Here is a 20,276-nt window from a genome sequence, read left to right as displayed (position 1 = left end):
AGTTATTTGACCTTAATTTATCTTTGATGTATGCTTGGATTTTAATCTATTAGGTTTGTCTAAATCAAGGCACATCAATTAACCATTGGATCTATTCCTGTTTATTACTCTCATAAAATCTAAAGCTATCACTTTGAAATTTAAAATCCAGAATCTCCTGTGGTTAGCACCATTACTACTAATAGCAATGTAGAGTTTTTCTTTTTTTTAATAATTTTATTTTATACAGCAGGTTATTAGTTATCTGTTTTATACATATTAGTGTCTATGTGTCAATCCCAATCTCCCAATTCATCCCCCTCACCCCTACCCCCCCGCCAGATTCCCCCCCTTGGTGTCCATACGTTATAACAAAGATATTTCTATCACTCAGGAAATTCCAAGTGTTTTAGGAGCTTTATGCCAAGAGAGAAACCTGAGGATAAAGACCAAACATATTTATTATACATACATACATATATATATATATATATATAAGAATTGCTCCAGAAGAGAGAAGAGTATTGTGAGTATTGCACACACAGGTCCCACTCTGGCCCCCTCCAACTCCTAGGCACCTTTCCCTGATCACTGTGTCCTAGAAAAAATTTTCAGCCTGTGTCAGTCACACAGAGGCCCTGTCCAGATGGTGCCCATGCCTCCAGGCCTGGGTGGTCTGATGCCTGGAGGGCTGTCATAGGTCCCCGAGGTGGGGTAGGGGGTGGAGTGCCTGGGTCCCATAGAATGTCCTCATATCGGCTTAGAACTGGGCCAGAGGGTCGTCCTTGAGTCCCAGTCTGCTCCAGCAGGGCTCTGAGCAAACCCACAGTGAGAGGGGGCTCTGCCCCAGGCTCAGGGAATGGGGTGGGGGGCTCCAACTCATCTGGGAGGTGTGTCCGCAGCAGAAGCAGGAGCTCAGCTGGAGCTAGGTCTGGTGGGCACAGGCGGCAAAGGAGGGGGAGGTGAGCATCAAGCCGGCGGTGCCGGGCAAATTCAGCCAACAGCAGTTGGAAGATCTCACTTCGAAGCAGGGGGCTGGAGGGGCTGAGGGCCAAGCCAGCCTCTAGAGCCCGCTCCCACTCTTCCTTTTGCACCAGCTGCCCCACAGCTTGGAGCACAGCTTTGGGCCGCCCACTGCCCAAGAGCAGGTCTAGCTCCAGTGCTTCAGGCCTAGTCCCCTCCTCACCTAGTACTTCCAGGGCTCGGCGATAGAGGGGCAGCCCTGGGCCCCCTGACCCCCAGCCAGGCCCGCCCTGCTGCTGTGCCAGCTCCACAAAGGGTGGCAGCCATCGTGGCTCCAGCCGGCAGAGGCATCGGCACAGGAGTTCAAAGAGGGGCAGTATCCCACTGGGTGGTTCCTTTCCACCTGTTGTAACGCCCAGTACCTTCTTCCACACGTCAGGGGGAGCTTGGGACCTCAGCCTACCATTCCCATCTGGCTGGAGCTGCAGGGCCCTGAGGATGGCGCCCCAGGCTGCTGTAGGGAGGGCTTGGAAAACGGTGTTGAGCTGGGCCAGCTGGTCTCCCATCAACTCAGTCCTCAGCAGCCGTGCCACTTCGTGCTCTGCCAGCTCAGTCCAGCCAGCCTCCTCGTCATCCCCAGCCACCAGCTGGGCTTTAAGCTGCTCTAAGCCCCGGTAATCCCGAAGCTCGGCCCTCAGTGTGGTCAATAGTGTTGATGGGGACACGTGGCCCTGGAGGATGGAAGCCAGGGCCTGAGGTGCCCGGAATGTGCTGTTGTGTCTCAGTTCCTCTGGGGTGAGCCGGGCACCCCGCAGGCTCCGCCGCTGGTAGTACTCGCAGGCCTCCTCAAACACCAGATCTTCAGCTGAAGGCAGCGCAAGGCCTTGTGGGGCTTCCCAGCCTACTCGAAACAGACCCACGGCTGAAAGCAAACGAAGACCCCCTCGGGTCTCCAGCTCTTCCTCATTTTCCATGCCAGGGGCGGGGGGTTCCAGCAGATGTACTCGGTCTGTACTTAGGACCTTCCTTTCTAGCAGCTGCCCACTGCCCATGTCCAGCAGTTCCAATGTGGAGCCCAGCACACAGGCCAGAGTGCCATGAAATGTGCCCAGTGCTGCAGACCCTGCCAGGCTGGCAGGTGCCTCCTGAAGGGTGCCCACAGCCCGGGTACCACCGTGGGGCTGCACCAGGCTCACAGTGCCCCTGAAGTCAAGCCACAGCAGGCCCTGGGGAGTTGGGGCCCAGGTGTGTACAGTTAATGGCTGCCTGGGGGACAGCAGCCCAGGAAGGCCTCGGAGCAGGGTCCTGAAGTCCCATGGGTCCCCTCCTCCAGGATTCAGGCTTTTACTGTGGGAGAGGCCAAGACATGGGGCAGCCACCACCACCTTGCCCTTGCTTGGGCTCCAGATGAGCAGAATGTGGCCCACGCCAGGCCAGGTGGTGGCAGTGGGCACCAGAAAGAGGTCCTTGCGGGAGGTCAGCAGCCCGAAAGGGGGGCAATTGTGCAGCAGGATGTGTGTACGGCCCAGGTTGGTGCCGGCCTCCCCGCTGGGCTCCAGGGTCCGGACGCACACACAGTGGCTGAAAGCCACTGCGGGAGGCCCTTCGCGGTCCTCAGCGCCAGCCTGACGCTCCTCGCACCACACCAGGCGGCCTCGGGGCGCCGCCACGGCCACCACACGGGCTCCACCGCCAGGACACAGCTCGGTGCTCTGCAGCAGCCGCCAGCCGGGCTCCACCCCCGTGCCCCACACCTCGGCTAGGCCACTCTCCCACACTAGGACTAGCGCCGGTCGCGCCGGCCACGGTAGGAAGAAGGCGTCTAGCGGTGAGGGCTGGCCAGCCGGCCAGGCACGTTCCAGTTCCGCGCCGGGTCTACGCACCGCGACCAGCAGTTGCGGGTCCGGTGCCCCCGGAGGTCGCAGCAGCAGCAGGTGGCGGCCGTCCGGGCTGCAGCGAACTCGGACGGCTGGGTCCCCGGCCAACAACTCCCGGAGCCGGGCCGCGCCGTTGAAGTTGTTCAGGTCCGAGAGCAGGCGCAGAGTTCCCGCACGCTTCATGGTGCCGCCCGCGTCGGTGCACGCCCAGGCCCGCCGCCCCGTGGGGCGAGGCCCGGCTCTCGGTGCCGGGTTCCCAAGGGAGGTCAAAACTGGGGTTGAGACTTCCGCTCTTCGTTGATGAGGTGAGCCAAAGCCGGGCTGAGTCGGCCCCGCCCCGCCCCTCACGGCTAGCTCGCGACTGGAGCCGGTATTTGCCCTGCCGGCACAACACCGCCCACCAGGGGCGGGGCCGCAGGAGCCTCGCGGGGGTGGAGCCGCGGAGCACACAATCGTCTCAGCGCTCCGACCTCGCGAGTCCTGGGGAAGCTCTCAGAGACGGGATGTAGGCCCGCTGCTTCAGGCCCCAGGAAACCGCGGAGTGGCACAGAGTATAAGGTATCTGGCTTCCAGCCCGCCCAGCATCCAACTACCAAGGCTTCCCTTCCCTCCACACCTCGCTCTCTCATCACAGTTTATTCATGAAATTTTTATTGAGCACCTACTAAGTGCCAGGCTCTGAGTAGACAACCCTGAACAAAAGAGAAAACCTCAACTTCATGGAGATGACAAACTAGTGGAAAAAATAATAATAGCTAGTACTTCCATAGCCCTTACTGTGTGACTCCCCCACCCCACCCCGCCTTTTAAAGATAAGGAAAATGAAGTACAGAGAGATAAAGTAAATTGACCAAGATCACACAGCTATTAAGCAGTAGAGATACAGGTGGGATTTCAACCACAGGCAATCTGGGTCCAGGGTCAATGCACCAAACCACTGTATCAACAGTTCACCCAAACTAACATTTTGCTAGAAAACAAAATTAACACATACTTTAATGGCACTGAGTCTGTGTGTAATCTCTTTAGCACCTACAAATTGATATGCAGGAGTCCTTTCCACCCCAGATTGCCTTCTCAGGTGCTGTGGTATTCCTCTCTCCTCCTCCAGTCCCTCCTTCATTAGCTTGCCCCTCCCTCCCTTTCCACGCAACTTCCCTGAGAACGGCATCCATTTCTGTTTCATCATACTCATTCTGTCCTCTTGCTCTCAGCATAGAAATACTCCCCAGTCTGTCCTGTCTTGGAAGTGACTCTTTCGTTCTCATCTCCCCCAACCTTTACTCCTATCACTCTCTCTCCCTTTCATTTCACAGTCAAGTTTCTTGCAAAGATCTAGCATTTGTTGCCTCTACTTTCTCTCCTTCCATTCATTTCTCAAACCAATACTTACCCGAAGTAGATTTTCCTGAGGTCTTCAAGGCATTTTAATTTCCTTTTCTCTTTTGAGACATTTGACAACTTCCTTATTGAAAGTCTCTCCTGTAGTTTCCACAACATCTTTCTCCTCTAATTCTCCTCTTTTTTAGATAGCGCTGTCTTCAGAACTTTTATTGCCATTGGTTCCTCTTTCTCCACCATCCTTTAAATGCTGGTTTTAAATTCCATATTGGGCCCTCTTATCTTTTTTCCTCCCCATATTATTAATATTTTTTTAGCCCTCTTCCTAGGCCATTTCTTCCCTTCTCATGGCTTGAACCATTACCACTAGGACAATGGCTCCAAAATATTTATCTACACCCCAGAGATCTCTGCTGAGTTCCAATGAAGGTATCCAAATGTCTACTAAATATTTCTGCCTGGATGTCTCATAGACATTTCAGTCTCAACATGTCCTAAACATCATCTTCCTCCCGAAATTTGCTCTTCCTCCAGCTGTTCCTAGTTGCCATGGGATTTCTTTCATTGTTATAGCCTCACTTAAAAACACTACATTTAGAAAATTGAAGTATTGTTGATTTATAGTATTGTGTAACATTACATATTTTTTGAGTATTTTTAGCCATATTTCTTTCTTTTTTTAAAGTTTATTTATTTATTTTTGGCTGCATTGGGTCTTCATTGCTGCGCACGGGCCTTCTCTAGTTGTGGTGAGCAGGGGCTACTCTTCATTGTGGTGCACAGGCTTCTCATTGTGGTGACTTCTCTTGTTGTGGAGCACGGGCTCTAGGCGCACGGGCTTCAGTAGTTGTGGCTCGCGGGCTCTAGAGCGCAGGCTTAGTAGTTGCGGTGCACGGGCTTAGTTGCTCCATGGCATGTGGGATCTTCCCAGACCAGGGCTCGAACCCACGTCCCCTGCATTGGCAGGTGGATTCTTAACCACTGCGCCACCAGGGAAGTCCCTTTAGCCATATTTCTGATGGATACACACGTGCATATTTCTGCTGGTTACAAAAGCATGCATATATGTATACGCCACTGTATTTTTAATTTTTTCTTCCCGTTTTATTGAGACATGATTGATGTACAGCATTGTATAAGTTTAAGGTGTACAGCACAATGATTTGACTTACATATTACCACAATTAATTTAGTGAATATCCATCATCTCATACTGATACAAAATTAAAGAAATAGAAAAAAAAAATTGTTTCCTTCTGATGAGAACCCTTAGGATTTACAGCAGTGTTAATTATACTTATCGTGTTGTACATTATGTTGTATCCTCACTTTCAGAGTAGAGCCTGGCACAAAGAAAGACTTCAATAGATGTTTGGTGAAAGAATGAGTAAGCTTGAGTAGGCACATGTTTGTGTGTGTGATATCACTTAGGAACCTTTTGTTTAAGAGTTATAGAATAGTTACAGAAATACAGAAAAAATGAAATATACTAGAAGAACATTGGTGTGGGGTGGGTCACAGAATCTGTAGGAGACAGGAAGAACAGGCTTGGAAAATGTGCAGGAACCCAAACTCTCTGAAGACCAGGAAATAGGAAGCACAACTGTTTTCCTGAAGGAACCATACAGCCAGGACACCACAGCCCCTGGTGCTGCATGAGTTGGTCACTGCATTTGTGGACAGCACCTGTTATGAATGAGTTCTGACCATCTTTTCATCTCTGCATCTCTTGATCAAGAGCTGAAGCCCTTGGAGGTTGCACCTAGTGGCCAAGCCCAGGTCACATGAGCTCACTTATCTTGGTTGCCCAGGGCCTGGTTTTCCGTCAAGACTCTACCCAAAGGAAAAGGCCCCCAGAAAAGGAGGGGAAGGGTTCAGTGCTGGATAACCAAACCAATATAACATAGGCCTTTTATTATCTCTATTTTCCAGATAGGAAACTAAGGCTTAGAGAGCTCATGTAATTGTCTAAAGTCATACAGCTAGTAGGTAGCCAGCCTGGGATTCATTTCCACAGTATCACAGAGGTCACGCTCTTACCTACTCAGTCTGTGGACTTATAAACTTACCCTCTGCTGAATCTGTATTTAATTCACTTCCCGCCAGTGTATTGTGTTTCTTCACCTTCACACTTTCGCCTTTCCTTTTCTTCTCTCCTCTAAGACTTGACTTCATCTTCATCTTCTCCCAAAAAGCCTCTGAAGATTGACAGGGAATTTTCCATTCTCTGAATTTTCAGGGCATTTACAGCTTGAGCTTTTCTAAGCTTACCTTCGATAATTCACTGTTTGATATTTAAAACATTTAATTGTATATCTATTTTTCTATCTATCATCTGTCTATCACTTTGTTACAATATAATCTCAGAATTGTAATTGTTTTTCTTTTTACTACTCCCAGAATTGGGTATTCAGTAGGTGCTCAACAAAGATGTGCTAAAAGGAAGTCAGGTATGGAAAGGGTTCTTTCAGCTGTACAGGAGGCTTCTAACTCATGTTCAGGAACAATAGTTCTTGGGGTTCACCTCAAGATGCCTATTACCACTTCTCACTCTTTTTTATATCCTATTAGGGTACAACTTTTTACCACTAATCATGTTTTATGCCACTGTGTAAACAGACAAGAAAAATTAAAAGTTACCTGGGCTTTTGGGCTATTAAGACCTCTTTCCTGATAGATCTGGGTTTAAACTCTTCTTCACCTCTTACTAACTCTAGAGCATTAAGCAAGCTGTTTAATCACTCAAAACCTTTTTTTTTTTGTTATCTGTGAGGTACCAACTTTATAAAGTCATTATAAGGAGACACATACACACACGCACACACTGCCCGGCATGTGTTTTTTTTTTGGGTTTTTCCAGATTCTTTTTTTTTTTAATTTTATTTTCGGCATGTCTTTTTTTAATCTTCCATTTTGCGTGTGAGAAAACTGAGACTCAGAGAGGTAACTTGCCAAGTTGACACAGCTTTACACGGTGCTTTGTACATAGCAGGCACACAATACATATATGTTGATTGAATGAGTTTGTTTCCAATCTTTCACTTACAGAGTTGCAATAAAGAGCTTGGAACATATATCTTTCCAAACTTTGCCAGTGTTTCTAGAGGATATATTTACTCCTGGAAGTGGAATTGCCGATTTCAGGGTCTGCCATATTTAAAGAAACTGCTAATTCAACTTGCATCCAGTAGACTCTTGATACACGTTTCTTTTGCTAATTTCTTTCTCGTGGTGCATTTCGGGAATCGTAGTCTTTGTGATGGTTGCTGGGAATCGTGGTCCGAGCCAGCCTCAGGCAGTCGGAGCGGGCGAACGTATTACGCGGCAGGCTTTAGGATCCTGCGGGGCACGGCGGGCCGGGGGAAGGGTCTGGGGAGGTCGGGAGCGCGTCCGTGAGCCCGGAGCAGCTGCGGCGTCGGTGGCGTCGGGAGCGAGCCGGTCCGGGAGCGGCGCGGGTGGTGGAGGAGGAGGCAGGGTAAGCGGCGCTCGGTAAGCGGCGCCGGCCCGGGCCGGTCTCTGAACCTGGCCAACCTCTGCGGGTACTGCCATACTAGGCCTTGGCCCTGAGGCGGCCCTGGAGGCGGGGCCTGCGCTCGCTAGGGCACGACAGGGGTTATGGGGGGAGAGGGAGGGAGGGCAGCTGCTGAGGAGCGCAGAGGCTGCGTGCGGCGGAGCGGAGCGAGAAGCGGCTCGCTACTCCAGCTGCCGTTCCCCTAACCCTCCAGTGCCGGTCACACGCCTCTCGCTCCGGGTCCCTGCTGGGCCCTCCTGGCAGCCGAGGCGCTGACCTTTGACCCATCACGAGGCTGACTCCGACCACTCAGGCTACCTTAAAAGCTTTCCTCCCAGGTGTTTCCCACCCGAGTGGCCTTCTGCCCAGCCTGTTTGTGGGGTGAGGGCGTGGGGCAAGACCTCGGAGAAGGGCTAGAGGAAGCCCTGTCTGCCCGAAGTCATCAGGCGTCCCGGAAGGTCCCCGTGTCCTCTTTACAGTCTCTGATCCCCGGGCTTCAGCCCACCCTTTACACACAATCATGGAAGCTACCGTGTTTTCTCTGGTTACTCGGTGTGAACCTGGGAAACGAACCTGTTTCCAGGCAAGTGTAGGGAAGAAACAGGAGATAAAAACTGGTTCCCTCGGGAAGAAGTATCAGAAACTGAGAAGTGTTGCCTTTCGACATGGGGAAGTAGAAACTTGGGCAGGCCCGAATAAATGTGAATCATCCGACCCTCCCCAATTCTTCCTCTCCAGAAAAAGCTTTGAGTTCAGTGAGAGCTGTTTCTTTGCTATTCTATACTTTCTCTGACTTTGTAAACCAGGGCAAATAGGGTTTGTGTCCCTGCTCTTAATTTAGCACAAGTTAATTGGAATTATTTTGGGTGTACCTTCAGTTGGTCTTGTGTGCACAGTAGTTCCTATGTGAGGGCTTTTCCAGATATCAGATCAATCAGTCTAGAGAAAGGTGGATCCTTCTAGTTAGGATTGTGAAGGGGGAACTCTCATTCCTTCCTTAATGAATAGGGGAGCCTTTAAGGTATTTTCATTGGATGTTTAGGCATTATAATTCATACACTTGTTCGACATTTGAATAATAATAATAATAATAAAACCTCTTGAAAACTCAAAGCAGTGTTATGAAAGTTGGACTTTTACATAGAGCCAAGTTCAAGAATCCATAAAATTTTGGGAAAATAACCAAATAACCAATTGATCCAGGATATATGAGGGCACACGGTATATTAAACACACATTTATTGAGCACTTATTAAGTTTTCTGTTTAATGCATTTTTGGCTGCGCCGTGTCTTAGTTGCGGCATGTGGGATCTTCGTTGCGGCATGTGGCATCTTTCATTTTTATTTTTAATTAATTAATTAATTAATTTATGGCTGCATTGGGTCTTCATTGCTGCGCGCAGCCTTTTCTCTAGTTGCGGCAAGGGGGGGCTACTCTTTGTTGCAGCACGCAGGCTTCTCATTACGGTTGGCTTCTCTTGTTGTGGAGCACAGGCTCTGGGCACATGGGCTTCAGTAGTTGTGGCACACGGGTTCAGTAGTTGTGGCTCATGGGCTCTAGAGCGCAGCTTCAGTAGTTGTGGTGCATGGGCTTAGTTGCTCCACTGCATGTGGGATCTTCCTGGACCAGGGCTTGAACCGGTGTCCCCTGCATTGGCAGGCGGATTCTTAACCCATGTGGCATCTTTTAGTTGCAGCATGCGGGCTTCTTAGTTGTGGCATGCGGACTCTTAGTTGCGGCACGCATGCAGGGTCTAGTTCCCCAACCAGGGATCGAACCCGGGCCCCCTGCATTGGGAGCACAGAGTCTTACCCACTGGACCACCGGGGAAGTCCCTATTGAGCACTTATTATGTAACTGGCACTGGGGTTAGAAATATGAATATTTTTCTTCAAGAATATCAGAGAGATATATTCACATGAAAATTGTAGTGCTGTGTGTTACATATCCATTAAAAGGAATTTATATGGTGTGAAGGAATATTACCATTGCCTGGAAAGTCAGGGAAATGTTTGTAGGGAGGAGATACTTGAGTTGGGTGTTGGAAGATGGGTAGGAGCTTGCACAAGTAAAGAAAGGCATTCCAGATGGAGACAACAGCATGAGCAAAGGCATGGTGAAAGTGTGAGGAAAAAAAAAAACATGACGTTTAAGTGTCAGAAATTTGTCCAAAACAGGATGTGTGGTGGGGAAATTGCCAGGAGGTGAGACTGAAAAGAGAGTAGGGAGCTATTGGAGCGTTTTAATGTTAGGGAGTGACAAGTGCAGATTAAGGTAAGGAGAAATGAGGTAGTGAGACTAATTAGAGTTGTTGCAGCTGACTGAGAGTCTGAATAAAATGTGGCCGTGGGAATGAAGAGGAGGGGAATGGATTTTAGAAGTATTTCTAAGATAGCTGCAGTAGGATTTAGTGACTGTTTGGGGAGAAACAGTGGGCTAAGTTTTCTAATTTGAGAAATTGGGTAAATGGGAATTTCATTGACCAGGGTATGGATTAGTAAAAGTAGAGCAGATTTTTTTAAGGTTTGGGTGGCTATAGAAAGAGGTATAGGGGAGATAGTCTGGTATGCTGAAATCAAGTTGTCGTGGGATATGCACATGGAGATGTTACTAGGCAGCTGGAAGGAAGGAGGCCTGGTGAGCTTGATATCTTGGCAATAGCTTGGAGTAAGTGAGGACACATTTGAAAAAATCCTGGGAAAATAATGTTTATTTTATTTCTTTATAAGGAAATATTAGAATATGCCCTTCTTCCACTTAATAGTGAGCTTCTCAAGGCAGGGACCATATACCTCAATAATTTTGCATCCCTTTTCCTGTTATACAATGCCTGTGTTATTATAAGCTCTCAATAAATGTTAAGCTAGCAGGAAATCAGTTTACTTGGCCAGGTCGAAGTTACCTTTTGGGCTTTCTTTAAGAAGATTATGGGAGTCTGTCTTATAATTTTCATTTTATACTTAGGTGGTATTCATGAGGCTTGTATGGGTCAACAGGAAAGGAAATGAAGAAGATATGAGTGATGTGTTGCTGCTTGAGGAAGTTCAGGGCTTGAGCAGGAGATAGACAGTATTAATTTATAAGAGGCTCCTGCTCATTGAGAAGAGGATCTTACAATGAATTCTCATTCTGGGAGATGTCAGAAAAATGTGATTTTCAATTAGAGTTTCCTGAAATCCTGTCAATTTGAAGTTGGTTCCTCCTTCTGAAGGTGCAAGTGCATTCCTTCTTGTATAAAATCATTTGAAAGGGAACCTGAGATGGTCATGTTTATTTAAACCTCTTCATCTATATTATTAGTTTGTGAAAGTTGGCAGACTCAGTAGATTCTGATGGGACCAGACTGAATTCTCTTTTGTGAAGCTAGTTCACTTCTAGTAGGTACAGACTATGGCTGATATCCAGAGTAGAGATTGCAGAAGTCCTGTTTTTGCCACTTGCTGTTTAGTCTTGGGAAAGTCCCTGAGTTAATTCCACTTTCAAGTGTAGCCTAAATACTCTGAGGTGAGCGCTGTTCAGAGCACACACAAGATATAGATGCTGCCCCATGGTGGCACATGTGCTTATTACTGAATCAGGCTGGTTCTATCCTAGCATCTAGAAAATAAGGGATGATGCTTGTCAGATGATGTCCTGAGTTGACTGACTTTTCTTGGATCAAGTGGGAATGTTGATATTATGGATATCAGTTTGGAGTTTCTATAGAATTTTAACTGAATCTGGATTTTGAATGTTCTACTAGTTAGCACCTGCTTTTTTTGCACTAACAAGATATTCTCATAGGGAGAAGGGCAACCAGACAGAAAGATTTAGTGGCTGTACCACTTAAAATCCGTTACTTTGGGCAAAGTAACATCCTCATTGTAAAATTATGGTATTAGTACCTACTTCATTTGTTTATTGTAAGGATTAAGTACAGCATATTTAAATCACTTAGAATAGTGCCAAGTACATAGTGACTACTCAGTAGTGTTATTTATTATTATATACCACCTTGAGTGGGAGGCTGTGCTCTGAAAGATTTGGAGGAATGAGTGGTGAATTCCATCCCCAGTAATTAAAAAAAACAGAAATGATAGAACAAAAGGGTGGACAGTTATGGAGCCTGTGGAAGGAAAACCATATTCACAGAAAGATAGCCAAAATGAAAAGGTAGAGGACTTTGTACCAGATGAAGGAACAAGATAAAACCCCAGAAAAACAACTAAATGAAGTGGAGATAGGCAAGCTTCCTGAAAAAGAATTCAGAATAATGATAGTGAAGATGATCCAGGACCTCTGGAAAAGAATGGAGGCAGAGATCGAGAAGATGCAAGAAATGTTTAACAAAGACCTAGAAGAATTAAAGAGGAGACACCTAGAAGAATTACAGAACAAACAAACAGAGGTGAACAATACAATAACTGAAATGAAAAATACACTAGAAGGAATCAATAGCAGAATAACTGAGGCAGAAGAACGGATAAGTGACCTGGAAGACAGAATGGTGGAATTCACTGCCGTGGAACAGAATAAAGGAAAAAGAATGAAAAGAAATGAAGATGGCCTAAGAGACCTCTGGGACAATATTAAACGCAACAGCATTCACATTATAGGGGTCCCAGAAGGAGAAGAGAGAGAGAAAGAACTGGAGAAAATATTTGAAGAGATTATAGTCGAAAACTTCCCTAACATGGTAAAGGAAATAGCCATCCAAGTTCAGGAAGTGCAGGATAGACCCAAGGAGAAACACACCGAGACACATAGTAATCAAATTGACAAAAATTAAAGACAAAGAAAAATTATTGAAAGCAACAAGGGAAAAACAACAGGTAACATACAAGGGAACTCCCATAAGGTTAACAGGTGATTTCTCAGCAGAAACTCTACAAGCCAGGAGGGAGTGGCATGATATATTTAAAGTGATGAAAGGGAAGAATTTACAACCAAGATTACCCAGCAAGGATCTCATTCAGATTTGATGGAGAAATCAAAAGCTTTACAGACAAGCAAAAGCTAAGAATTCAGCACCACCAAACCAGCTCTACAACAATGCTAAAGGAACTTCTCTAAGTGGGAAACACAAGAGAAGAAAAGGACCTACAAAAACAAACCCATAACAATTAAGAAAATGGTCATAGGAACATACATATTGATAATTACCTTAAACGTGAATGGATTAAATGCTCCAACCAAAAGACACAGGCTCACTGAATGGATACAAAAACAAGACCCATATATATGCTGTCTACAAGAGACCCACTTCAGGCCTAGGGACACACACAGACTGAAAGTGAGGGGATGGAAAAAGATATTCCATGCAAATGGAAATCAAAAGAAAGCTAGATTAGCAATACTCATATCAGATAAAATAGACTTTAAAATAAAGAATGTTACACAAGACAAGGAAGGACACTACATAATGATCAAGGGATCAATCCAAGAGGAAGATATAACAGTTATATATGCACCCAACATAGGACCACCTCAATACATAAGGCAACTGCTAACAGCTATAAAAGAGGAAATCGACAGTAACACAATAATAGTGGGGACTTTAACACCTCTCTTACACCAATGGACAGATCATCCAAACAGAAAATTAATAATGAAACACAAGCTTTAAATGACACAATAGAACAGATAGATTTAATTGATATTTATAGGACATTCCATCCAAAAACAGAAGATTACACTTTCTTCGCAATTGTACGCAGAACATTCTCCAGGTTAGGTCACATCTTGGGTCACAAATCAAGCCTCAGTAAATTTAAGAAAATTGAAATCATAGCAAACATCTTTTCTGACCACAACACTGTGAGATTAGAAATCAATTACAGGGAAAAAAACGTGAAAAACACAAACATATGGAGGCTAAGCAATAGGTTACTAAGTAACCAAGAGATCCCTGAAGATATCAAAGAGAAAATCAAAAAATACCTAGAGACAAATTACAATGAAAACACAATGATCCACAACCTATGGGATGCAGCAAAAGCAGTTCTAAGAGGGAAGTTTATAGCAATAGAAGCCTACCTCAAGAAACAAGAAAAATCTCAAAATAAACAATTTAACTTTACACCTAAAGGAACTAGAGAAGGAAAAACAAACAAAACCCAAAGTTAGTAGAAGAAATCATAAAGATCAGAGCAGAAATAAATGAAATAGAAAAAAAGAAAACAATAGCAAAGATGAGTAAAACTAAAAACTAGTTCTTTGAGAAGATAAACAAAATTGATAAACCTTTAGCCAGACCCATCAAGAAAAAGAGGGAGAGGACTCAAATCAATAAATTTAGAAACGAAAAAGGGGAAGTTACAACAGACACTGCAGAAATACAAAGCATCCTGAGAGACTACTACAAGCAACTCTGTGCCAATAAAATGGATAACCTGGAAGAAATGGACAAATTCTTAGAAAGGTATAACCTTCCAAGACTGAACCAAGAAGAAACAAAATATGAACAGAGCAATCACAAGTAATGAAATTGAAACTGTGATTTAAAATCTTCCAACAAACAAAAGTTCAGGAGCAGATGGCTTCACAGGTGAATTCTTTCAAACATTTAGAGAAGAGCTAACACCCATCCTTCTCAAACTCTTCCAAAAAATTGCAGAGGAAGGAACACTCCCAAACTCATTCTGTGAGACCACCATCACCCTGATACCAAAACCAGACAAAGATACTACAAAAAAAGAAAATTATAGACCAATGTCACTGATGAACATAGATGCAGAAATCCTCAACAAAATGCTAGCAAACAGAATCCAACAACACATTAAAAGGATCATACACCATGATCAAGTGGGATTTATCCCAGGGATGCAGGGATTCTTCACTATACACAAATCAATCAATGTGATACACCATATTAACAAATTAAAGAAGAAAAACCATATGATCATCTCAATAGATGCAGAAAAAGCTTTTGACAAAATTCAACACCCATTTATGATAAAAACTCTCCAGAAAGTGGGCATAACTCAACATAATAAAGGCCATATATGACAAACCCACAGCAAACATCATTCTCAATGGTGAAAAACTGAAAGCATTTCCTCTAAGATCAGGAACAAGACAAGGATGTCCACTCTCACCACTATTATTCAACATAGTTTTGGAAGTCCTAGCCGCGGCAATCAGAGAAGAAAAAGAAATAAAAGGAATACAAATTGGAAAAGAATAAGTAAAACTGTCACTGTTTGCAGATGACATGATACTACCTAGAGAATCTTAAAGAAGCCACCAGAAAACTACTAGAGCTAATCACTGAATTTGGTAAAGTTGCAGGATACAAAATTAATGCACAGAAATCTCTTTCATTCCTATACACTAATGATGAAAAATCTGAAAGAGAAATTAAGTAAACACTCCCATTTACCACTGCAACAAAAAGAATAAAATACCTAGGAATAAACCTACCTAAGGAGACAAAAGACCTATGTGCAGAAAACTATGAGACAATGATGAAAGAAATTAAAGATGATACAAACAGATGGAGAGATATACCATGTTCTTGGACTGGGAAATCAATATTGTGAAAATGACTATACTACCCAAAGCAATCTACAGATTCAGTGCAATCCTTATCAAATTACCAGTGGCATTTTTTTACAGAACTAGAACAAAAAAATCTTAAAATTTCTATGGAGACACAAAAGGCTCCAAATAGCCAAAGCAGTCTTGAGCAAAAAAAGTGGAGCTGGAGGAATCAGACTCCCTGATTTCAGACTACACTACAAAGCTACAGTAATTAAGACAGTATGGTCCTGGCACCCAAACAGAAATATAGATCAATGGAACAGGATAGAAAGCCCAGAGATAAACCCACGCACCTATGCTCAACTAATCTATGACAAAGGAGGCAAGGATATACAGTGGAGAAAAGACAGTCTCTTCAATAAGTGGTGCTGGGAAAACTGGACAGCTACATGTAAAAGAATGAAATTAGAACACTCCCTAACACCATACACAAAAATAAACTCAAAATGGATTAGAGACCTATATGTAAGACTGTACACTATAAAACTCTTAGAGGAAAACATAGGAAGAACACTCTTTGAGATAAATCACAGCAAGGTCTTTTTTGATCCACCTCCTAGAGTCAGGGAAATAAAAATAAACAAATGGGACCTAATGAACCTTAAAAGCTTTTGAAAAGCAAAGGAAACTACAAACAAGACAAAAAGACAACCCTCAGAATGGGAGAAAATATTTGCAAATGAATCAACGGACAAAGGATTAATCTCCAAAATATATGAACAGCTCATGCAGCTCAATATTAAAAGAACAAACAACCCAATCAAAAAATGGTCAGAAAACCTAAATAGACATTTCTCCAAAGAAGACATACAGATGGCCAGGAAGCACATGAAAAGCTGCTCAACATCACTAATTATTAGAGAAATGCAAATCAAAACTACAGTGAGGTATCACCTCACACCAGTTAGAATGGGCATCATCAGAAAATCTACAAACAACAAATGCTGGAGAGGGTGTGGAGAAAAGGGAACCCTCTTGCCCTGTTGGTGGGAATGTAAATTGATACAGCCACTATGGAGAACATTATGGAGGTTCCTTAAAAAACTAAAAATAGAATTACCATATGACCCAGCAATCCCACTACTGGGCATATACCCAGAGAAAGTTGTAATTCAAAAAGACACATGCACGCAATATTCATTGCAGCACTATTTACAATAGCCAGGTCATGGAAGCAACCTAAATGCCCATTGACAGACGAATGGATAAAGATGTGGTACATATATACAATGGAATATTACTCAGCCATGAAAAGGAACGAAATTCTGTCATTTGTAGAGACATGGATGGATCTAGAGACTGTCATACAGAGTGAAGTAAGTCAGAAGGAGAAAAACAAATATTGTATATTAACACATATATGTGGAACCTAGAAAAATGGTACAGATGAACCAGTTTGCAGGGCAGAAATAGAGACACAGATGTAGAGAACAAACGTATGGACACCAAGGGGGAAAAGTGGTGGGGTGGTTGTGGGGGTGGTGGTGGGATGAATTGGGCAATTGGGATTGACATGTATACACTAATTTGTATAAAATGGATAACTAATAAGAACCTGCTGTATAAAAAAATAAGTAAAATAAAATTCAAAAAAACCCCTAAAAGAACAGAAGAGTGGTGGCCTGTCCTGGAGCTCTCTATGAAGGGAATTTAGAGAGGTGGCTTCAAGAATGCCGGCCTCACTTTACTTTAATTTTGGAGGTATAAAAGACTTGGAGTGACTAGCAGTAAAAATCCATTAAAATGGAAAGGAATTATATGCTGGTTTTAGAGCCAATCTATAGAGTGCAATTGAGGGAACCTGTGTCCCATGCTACTGAGAGAAGCTATGGCAGGGAATCATGTGGAACAGCAGTATGTGAATGCAGCAAATGAGCTAAATCCTTGGGGCCTTCAGAAAGGAAGAGGCATGTTAGGAGCTAGTTTGAGAAACGAAGGGCTGGTATTTGGAGGTAGAAATGCCTTGCATTACAGTGCTAGTGTTTACCTTGAGAGTATGGGATGCCTTGCAGAAGAACATAGGGAGCAGATAACTTTTGCCTAAAGATTTTAAAAAAACACCTCGCATCTAGAGGAACTAGGGAACTTTTTTTAGGAGAGTCCTGGAGGAGGCTATTTCTGGCTTTATAAACATACTGCCCCCTCTTGTGTGTTGGGTGAATGGCTCATTGTCAGACAGTGGAATGGTAATATCTGACTCAGCCACATCTCCTGGGCAGACAGGGTTTTCATCTCCTTCACTAGGCATTGTGGATTACTATAGTCAGTGTGTTTTGTAGTGATCCTTCACAGATGGGCAAACTGCGGCTAAGATCCTAAGGAAAGGGGATGCGTTGGTGATTTAATATGGGGAGAATGAGCTGGAAGTAGGTAAGGATTGCTCCAGTGCCTTTTCTAGAGATGGCAGAAGTTTTATTCATCCTCTCAAAATCATCTTCTGTCCAGATGCTCCTTTCTTTTGAAGGCCTGATTTAAGGCTCAGATGAGTACTTCTCAGACTTTAGTGAGCATCAGAATTATTTGGGGTAGAGTTTTTCAACCTCTGCATTATTGACTTATTGGACCAGATAATTCTTTGTTGTGGTAACTGTCCTGTATACTTTAGGATGTTTAGCAGCATCCCTGGCCTCTACCCAGTAGATGCTGGTAGTACCTCCCCTCCCAGTTGTGACAACCAAAAATGTCTCCAGGCATTGACAAATGTCCCCTGGGAGGCAAAATTGCCTCAGTTGAGAACCACTGACTGGAGTGATTATTAAAAATGTAGACCTCTTGGGCTTCCCTGGTGGCGCAGTGGTTGAGAGCCCGCCTGCCGATGCAGGGGACACGGGTTCGTGCCCCGGTTCGGGAAGATCCCACGTGCCGCGGAGCGGCTGGGCCCGTGAGCCATGGCCGTTGAGCCTGCGCGTCCAGAGCCTGTGCTCCACAACGGGAGAGGCCACAACAGCGCGAGGCCCACATACCGCAAAAAAAAAAAAAAAAAAAAAAAAAAAATGTAGACCTCTAATCCTTATCTTGAAAAATCTGTTTCAGTAGTGGGGAGGGGGGCTTAGGAGTCTACATTTCCAGGAGGCATGCCAGGAGATTCTGAAACATGTGATCACAGCTCTGCAGGGGTAAAGCATTTTTTACAGTATCTTTCCATTCGTAATGAAGTTTTGGTGGAGAATTATCCTCAGAGCACTGACTTAGCTCAGTTAAAATAGTATCAATTAAATCCTGTAGTGGATATCAGTGTATTTCAGCCTTTTTAAAAAATTTTTTCTGTTTACCATATTGAATACATCTGTCAACTTGAATAGAAACTCAGATTCCTCTCTAGTTTTTCCTTCTAAGTTTTCTACTATTTCATTAATTTGTCTCTTTTTCACTTTACCATTATCAATATTTATATACATATGCATGTATCAGACAGTTATCTTTTACTTCCTACTGTGGCACATCTACCTACGGGCAAACTAGTGATGAAACTCCAGATATCTGGACATTCCAGAGTTTGTTCATTAAGGTCAGCGAGCATATACTTTTCGTCCTCACTTACGTGGAACCTCTTCAGTTTCTCTGCAGATGCTCAGCTTTGTTTATGTGTAGGTTACTCTACTTCTGCTCCTTCCTGCTCAGTATAGTACAGTGGTTAAAGGCTGAACTCAAACATCAGGCTGTCTGGGTTTGAGTCCCTACTTTCACTTATCCTGGCAAATTTTTAAATTTTTGTTTTTTAACCACTTCATGCTTTAGTTTTCTTATTGTAAAGTTCCTGGATCATAGGTTTGTTGTGAGGATGAAATGAATTAATGTATATAAAGTGCTTAGAACAGTGCTTGGTATGTAGCAAGTACAAAATAAGTGTTGGGCTTCCCTGGTGGCGCAGTGGTTGAGAGTCCGCCTGCCGATGCAGGGGACACGGGTTCGTGCCCCGGTCCAGGAACATCCCACATGCCGCGGAGCAGCAGGGCCCGTGAGCCATGGCCACTGAGCCTGCGTGTCCGGAGCCTGTGCTCCGCAACGGGAGAGGCCACAACAGTGAGAGGCCTGCGTACCGCAAAAAAAAAAAAAAAAAAGTGTCAACTCTTTGGTGGTTATTTTAGATCAGTGTCCTATGTGTGCAAGGTGGGTCGCTATTAGCCTTTGTTCTAGTGTTCTGCATGGGTATTGTTAAATTTTCATATATGTATATGAGCACATGCATTATTTTAGATTGAGGAATAGTGTACATAATGTGAAGTGTATGACTTGATAATTCTTTTACACATGTACATATTTGTGTGACTTCCACTCAGGTCAAGATAAAGCACGTTTCTGGCACCTCAGAAGGCTTCCTTGTGCTCCTTCCCACTCATCTCCCCACCCAGGGTAACCACTATTCTGATGTCTGTCACCGTAGACTAATTTTGCCTTTTTGAGTTTCATATAAATGAAATCATTAGTTTGTACTCCCTCCCTCCCTCCCTCCCTTCCTCCCTCCCTCCCTCCCTCCCTCCCTTCCTTCCTTCCTTCCTTCCTGCCTGCCTGCGTTGGGTCTTTGTTGCTGTGCACAGGCTTTCTCTAGTTGCGGCAAGCTGGGGCTGCTTTTCGTTGTGGTGGCTTCTCTTGTTGCGGAGCATGGGCTCTAGGCATGCGGGCTTCAGTAGTTGTGGCACGCAGGCTCAGTAGTTGTGGCTTGCAGGCTCTAGAGCGCAGTCTCAGTAGTTGTGGCGCAAGGGCTTAATTGCTCTACGGCATGTGTGATCTTCCCGGACCAGGGCTCGAACCCTGCCTTGGCAGGTGGATTCTTAACCACTGCGCCACCAGGGAAGCCCCACTTCAATAAGTTTTACAAAAACCTTTCAAAAAGGGAATGTTTGTACTATAGGCACTCTGGCATTTCTGTTTCTTGAACATGCCAAGTGTGTTCAAATCTTGGAGCCTTTGCACTTGCCATTGCCTCTGTCTGAACACTTTTCCCAAGATTTTCACATGGCTGTTTTCTTTCTGTTATTCTGATCTCAGTCCACATATCACTTCCCATAGAGGCCTTTAATCTGCAATCTTGTAGTCCCCCTAGACAATTTGTCTTCAAGATACTTATCATTGTCTCAACTT

At 44.5% G+C, this 20,276-nt stretch overlaps 2 protein-coding genes across 2 annotated transcripts in view; one reads left to right on the top strand and one right to left on the bottom strand.

The window, feature by feature from the left end:
• ARMH3 (armadillo like helical domain containing 3) overlaps nucleotides 1–20,276 on the top strand; it is a gene marked incomplete at its 3' end in the record, with an annotated part of 562,435 nt that overhangs the window by 377,681 nt on the left and 164,478 nt on the right. The gene's annotated exons all lie outside the window — the stretch shown is intronic.
• On the bottom strand, nucleotides 447–3,002 carry HPS6 (HPS6 biogenesis of lysosomal organelles complex 2 subunit 3; the record flags this gene model as incomplete). Its single annotated transcript, XM_079721692.1, has 1 exon — nucleotides 447–3,002. The coding sequence occupies one exon, from the start codon at nucleotides 3,000–3,002 to the stop codon at nucleotides 591–593; it is 2,412 nt and encodes an 803-aa protein (XP_079577818.1). The 3' UTR covers nucleotides 447–590.

The sequence above is a fragment of the Hyperoodon ampullatus genome (genome assembly GCF_949752795.1).
Source record: "Hyperoodon ampullatus genome assembly, chromosome: 1".
NCBI classification, from domain to species: domain Eukaryota; kingdom Metazoa; phylum Chordata; class Mammalia; order Artiodactyla; family Ziphiidae; genus Hyperoodon; species Hyperoodon ampullatus.
Note: the sequence above shows the minus strand (reverse complement) of the source record. Positions and strands in the feature narration are given on the sequence as shown.